This window comes from Miscanthus floridulus, chromosome 16 (genome assembly GCF_019320115.1).
Source record: "Miscanthus floridulus cultivar M001 chromosome 16, ASM1932011v1, whole genome shotgun sequence".
Classification (NCBI taxonomy): domain Eukaryota; kingdom Viridiplantae; phylum Streptophyta; class Magnoliopsida; order Poales; family Poaceae; genus Miscanthus; species Miscanthus floridulus.
Window position 1 is genome coordinate 35,525,659 of NC_089595.1, and position 6,277 is coordinate 35,531,935.

At 40.2% G+C, this 6,277-nt stretch overlaps 1 protein-coding gene across 2 annotated transcripts; it reads right to left on the minus strand.

Moving 5' to 3' along the window:
* Positions 1 to 21: 21 nt before the first annotated feature.
* Positions 22 to 2,721, minus strand: LOC136512960 (large ribosomal subunit protein eL20z-like). Of its 2 annotated transcripts, XM_066506958.1 has the most exons (5): positions 2,537 to 2,721; positions 1,084 to 1,253; positions 768 to 900; positions 568 to 685; positions 22 to 414 (listed from the first exon to the last, which is right to left on the minus strand). In XM_066506958.1, the coding sequence occupies exons 2-5, from the start codon at positions 1,091 to 1,093 to the stop codon at positions 322 to 324; spliced, it is 354 nt and encodes a 117-aa protein (XP_066363055.1). In that variant the 5' UTR covers positions 1,094 to 1,253; positions 2,537 to 2,721; the 3' UTR covers positions 22 to 321. The 2 variants fall into 2 exon arrangements, with proteins under 2 accessions (XP_066363055.1, XP_066363056.1); XM_066506959.1 differs by lacking the exon at positions 2,537 to 2,721 and having other exon boundaries at positions 1,084 to 2,513.
* Positions 2,722 to 6,277: the final 3,556 nt, after the last annotated feature.

Below are 6,277 nucleotides of genomic sequence, written 5' to 3' on the forward strand. Positions count from 1 at the left end.
GCTCATGTAATTTCAGACAGGTTGGATACAAGTTCTGAACTTTGATTCTTCTGATCAGGCATATTAGCAGTACAAAATTGTTCAATAGTTTCAGGGGAGAGAAGGAATTGCTGCATATAGTATAGCTCTAAGATTTCCACAAGTTCAGTAATCTGTAATGTACACTCACTGGTGATAATAATGTATCATGCTAAACAGAATCCGTTGATTACCCTTTTGCAGTCCAACAATAAATGGACTGACTAAAGAATCTAAAGAATATTTCAGTTAGTAGTTCAACGCTGATGTTTTGCAATAGATATCTTGCTGCTATCATTCAGGTCAAACTGCACAGCTATTCAAGAACCGTTTGTTGGCACAACATATCAGCAGAACAGAAAGGGTTATAATAGTTGCAGCTGTAAAGATAACCGCCTGCACAAATCAAACCAGAGGAACTGTAATAAGAAACAAAATGATGTCCTTCAACATAAACTCAAATGAGTTCAGTGCTAATAGCATAAACTTGAAATTCCCTCATAGGATAAAGAGTTTGTGCAGTGAATGTACAGTAGTTCTGAAACTAACCAGAACAGCAGAAGCAGCGAGTCCAGGCCGTTCACGAGGGTCTCGATTGTAGTACTTGCAGCAATAAAGAAGAGCTGCAACGTACCAAATGATAGGGCACAAGAAACCTAGAAGAAAACTGCAATAGTAATATGTTTAATACAGCATTTACAAGCGAGAAAAAGACTATTGCAGTTCATTGCCAAAGCAGATTGACTCACCACGACCAACCTATTCCACAGCCACAGCAGGGGGGCCGTCTGTCATATATTGACAATCGTGGATTTTCTTCATCTCCAAGTAGTGTGTACTTACCAAGGCACGCCTGGCAACGACAAAGTTCATCTGACCTTCCTGAGAAATTCAGAAGAACCAATGAAGTTAATGCAAAACGGCTCCAATAGATATTTGAAATACTCTTCACTATAAAGACTGAACACACTTCTTCTGAAATGACAGTGAGAGTTTTAAGGTCCAACAAACATGTTACAGTTATTGTGCATGGAACATGAGGATAAAGTATAAAAAAGAAATTACCTCCCCTCATAAAAAACCAAGGCACAAACCCCTGGCCGCAACAGTATTACAGTTATTTGGCAAAGTTAAAACCAATAACCTTGAAGCTTATCAGCATTTGCAGATATCTCACTGCTGTTGTAAGGGCCTAATGAAAACTGGTGCTAAGAACAAGTCATCTCAGGTAGCAGCTGCACAGATCAGACATGAGATGTTAGCATGAAAACCCGATGGTGCCCAATCTGTCAAAAGCAAAATTTTGCAGGAGAAAATGCATTTCAACAATTTGATATCTTAGGTAACTCGATGTATGCAAACCATGATGCCGTACTGGATTTCTCAATTCAAAAACACGCAGTACAGAAACCTTGAAGGTCCTTTTACCCTGTTGTCAGTGTTTAGCTTTGGCATGAGCATGTAAGCACGAATTATGGATATCTTTTGTGTAAACTTCTGAATGGAGGCCATGCTATATTTGTGGTTTAACTATTTGTTGTCAGGTTAAGTGTTTTGTTGTAGCTTTGGTGATCTTTGGCTGTAATGGAATTGGGGCATTTAAATTTTGCCTCACCCTTCAGACTTGAAAGGGCCATCTTCCTCATGAATCATGATGGAAAATATATAACGGATTCACCATCACCATATGAAAAGTTAGTAGGTTAAACCAGTATCCAAACGCATTAGCCTATGCATGAGGAAATGATGCAGTCTATATAGTCAGACATGTGAAAACAAACATAGAAGCCACTCTAACACAACTAGATCTAAGAGAGTACGGGCACAACATGAGTCATCTGTATCTCTCACAAGTTTATGCTTTACTCGGAATCTTAGACTGATTATCAACCTGAACTCACAGTTCCGGTGCTGCTCTAACTGAACTAGATCTAAGGTAGTACAGGCTTGCGATATATACTGACAATTACTCTAGAACAGGAGTTGAGTCCATTGTTTCAGATCTACAATACATATGGTGAACCACACAAAAGTCATTCCAAATCCAAAATTTTAGAGCCAGTCAGGTTACTTGTGCTTTGCTGCCACATTCTAAGATTGCATAAACGCCAAGTTGTGATCCTGGGCCGGAGCCAAAGCAAGCTCTTTCCACACTTTTTTTCCTCGAAACGAAGTGGGGAAAACAAGAGTAGTAACAGCTGCAGGTTCACTACCCAAGACTCTACCGAAGCTCCGGTCAGTAATACCGACGAACAGGTTGCGCTCACAGGTCAACGCCTCACAATAACAAGAGACCAAGAACCGATCGGCGGCGCACTACACCAGACTAAAACAGCAATCACGCGGTCCTGAGATTAAGCAGGAGCTACATTCCCGATCCGGTCCAGAATCTCGCAATGCTCCCGCGCAAGAAAACCAAGAACCTTAGCCTCGATTCCGCGGAAGCAAGGGGAACCTCGGTGGCGTCGAACCGCGGGACAGGGGCGGGGCGGGGCGGGGCGGGGCAGGAGAGACTTACGTGCCCGGAAGGAAGCTCATGCGAGGAAGGAGCAAGGAGGCTATGGAATTTCCTCTGCTTGCGTTGCGTGCGCGGTTTGGTGAGGAGCTTCGGTTGGTCCGGTGGTGGGTGGAGAGGGACGCGGTGCGTGGGGAACGAGCTGGGGGTGGGGGAGGCGGAGAGCTGGAGGCTGGAGGGCTGACCGGCTGAGCGCGCCTGTGCTTTCCTTTCCCTTTCGACGAAGGGTCAAGGGAGGATTTTGGTTTCGGTACGTACGTTACCAGACGGGACGTGATGTGATCATGTTGATGATTCAGATCTGATGCCTAATTATATATTTTTAGAAGTTAGAACAAAAAAAACAGAGAGATCCGATCATCTGAAGCTGCTTAGGGCAGGGTAGCAGGTACCTGACTGATTTGATGGAGATAAGTTTTCGGGACTACTTTTACCTGAAACTCATAAAGGTAGTTAGCTTTTTAAACATACTCCATCCGTCACTTAATAGATAACTGTCATTGTTAATGTACGTGTCGCAAGTTTGACTTGATTTGTAGAAAATATATACACAATTTGTATCTCCAAATAAATTTATTCAAAACTAGATTTAAAGATCTTTCCAATGATACTAATTATAAACTATAAATATTAATATTGTTTTAATATATATGTAGTTAAAGTTGTTTCTCGGGAAGAAAAACGACATATATTTAAGGACAGAGGGAGTAATAACAAGAGAAGGCATAATCTGTATTTGGTCAATGATAAAAGAGATCAGGTAGTTTAGCTCGTGTTGGCCAACAACGCGGTTAGTACAGCTTATTTTATATGTGCTGGTAGCTACATTAACCAATAGCCTAACCTAGACAGAAACAAATAAGCATATTTTGACTAAGTACAGCATAGCTAAACACGGTAGAGGTGACATCAATTTTGTCAGCTATATCTTGTACCTCTTTATTTTAAACATAGAGTCATAGACCGTTTTAGCTATTGCTATATTCCTTGGGTTCCAAAATACATGATATTTTTTACTTTTAGACATCTTGTTTCGTCTTATTCAATTCCTTTTATATAAATATTTTTTATTTTGTTACGACTTATTTTATCATTAGATATATTTTAATGACGTATTTATTTTATTATTTGCAAAAAAGTTGAATAAAACAAATGTTCAAAGATGATACCTATAAAAGTCAAAAGTGTCATCTATTTTGGGACGGAGGCAGTAAGTTAAATTCTCTAACTTTAATCCGAGTTCATAGAAAAATATGTTAATGTTAATTAATAATACCACATAAATACATCATTAACATATATTGTATTGTGGATGTAGTAAAACGAATTTGATGTTAATATGGTGGTTTATTTTCTGCATAAACTATAATAAAATTAAAAATTAACTTAGCATAAAATTAAAACAGCATAGGACACACAATCTCAACTTTGAAAACTAGAAAAATAAGTACTCCCTCCTTCCTAAAATAAATGCTCATCTCACATTTTGAGAAGTGAACTAATTTCATGTTTGACTATTTTTGTAGAAAAGAGTATTGACATTTGTATCTCTAAATAGGTTTGCTATGAAAATATATGGCATGATAAATCTAATGATATTTATTTAATATATTATAATAATTAGCGTATTTTTGTATATATTTGAGCAAACATGAGATTGATTGACTTGTTGGCCTAATATATGGCATGATAAATCTAATGATATTTGTTTAATATATTATGCTTTCAGCGCAATGCTAGTATTGGAAATTTATAGGCGGTGATTTGTTGAACTCGTTTTGCTACCTACTAGGGCATATTAGGCCCGGCCCAAAGCTAATAAAACTATTATTTTAACATGAAAAGAAAAATAAAATGCTCCGGCCTCCTAGCCAACCTCAGTCGTCCTGGGCATGAATTTCGTTAGCCCAAGCTCTGGCCCCAAAATGCTCACATACAGAAGTCATTCACATGTAAATAGATCGCCCAAAGAAAAGAAAAAACACGCATGTGTAAACTGTGGGCAGCAGAAATTTATTCATGGTGAGTGGGTTCGTCGTCGCATGCTTTTACCGCTTTGGTTTCCTAATATCTTTTGTTCTTATAACCGACGTAGCTATCATTAGTTCATTACTACATTCTATAACGTATAATAAGTTATTTTTCTCTTTTTCATTTGTGTACTAGATAAATTATATTCATATAGGAAAAATCATAAAACCCCGTTTGGCAAAAATTCAGCTCTTTTCACATGGCTTTCGCCCTTGCATCTCTAGCGAAAAAGTTTTCTTTTTTATGGAGAGGAGTCGGTGGAAGCTTTTTTCTTTTTACCTAGTATTACAGTACAAAAATGACTTCAGACTGTATAGGTGCTTCTCGTACGATACCTTCTTTCCAGTGGCCGTTTGGTAGGCTTTTGCGTTGAATCTAATATTGGCCTGTTAGGAGTAGATTCTAAGTGGATTTTGGTATAAAAAAAGCGGCATTAAGCCTCCAAACAACACGCTTCACGATTGGATTTCTCATACGCGAATCTCTCCATAGCTTTTCAAATTTTGATGATTGAGTTGGATCCTCAGTGGGCCGGTCATGATCTTCTCGTTTATATAGAGGGAGTTGTCTTATCCCATTAGAAAATAAGTCTCAATCGTAATCTCAAAGTTTCACACGCTCAAAATAGGTCGAAAATCAATTTGGAAGTCAAATCGACTCAGAAACAGCAGAAAAGTCAGGCTTAGCCGACTTCCGGTTTCTAGGGCTCAGAGTGCTGTTTCTGGGCTAAAACAAGGAGGGGGCTAAAACAAGGAGAGTCGAGCTGACTTGGCGTTGAGGATTCCGCATAAAAAGTTTCTAAAATTCATAATTAATTCATCCGACTTCAAATGAGGCGATCCATATATGCTTTTCGATCAGCTCGATGAGAGAAACACAATGGTGAAGTCCATTCTTGAATTTGAGGAAGTTGAAAAAGTTGGCTTACAGCCAACTAGCTGGGTCAGCCTCCTTCGTTTGGGTTCCAAATGCGATGATCCAAGTTGTCGGTGTTTCGAGTTACCACCGACGAGTAAATTTCTAATATTGCTCATCTGGCTCGGATGGTATGCTTAGAGGACATGGGGTTTATACTGGTTCGGACAGAAAGTCCCTACGTCTAGTTCGTTGCTGCTACTCGTGTTACTAGCACTGCAAGTTTGTAGTACGGGGTACAAACGGGCGAGAGAGGGAAAGAATCTCAAGTCTCTGGTGGAAAGAGTGAACGAGTGCTGAGAGCTCGATCGCTGCTTAGCCGTGTGTTCATGTCGTGTTCTTGTGTGTTTATCTCATGTTCTTATTGGTTCGGGGTGATTCGATCGGTCCTCGATGGGTCAATCTCCTCCATGGGATGCCTTGCTTTCCCTTTTATAGACCAAAAGAAAGCACGGGTTACAGTGGAGGAAAAGAGAAGAATGAGAGGGAGAAGTCCTTCAGGATCGTCGGGTCCTTCTCCTTCATGCGGGTCCCGTCGACCCTATAGATGTCAATAGGGGCAGCTCCACGTCGTGGGCCTGTTCGTCACTGGTACCACACACAGGCGTCGTCTGCCGGTCACGACATTCCATTCCATCTAGACGGACGTCGTGATGAACTGACGCACCTGTCAGCGTTCGTACGATGGTTAGGTAGAACAGCACCGGCATGCCCGACACTGTTCTTGATGTGAACCCTCAGATATGGCCCATCATGGCCACATGTTACATTAAGGTGTGCCGATCTCTTCCTTGGTGT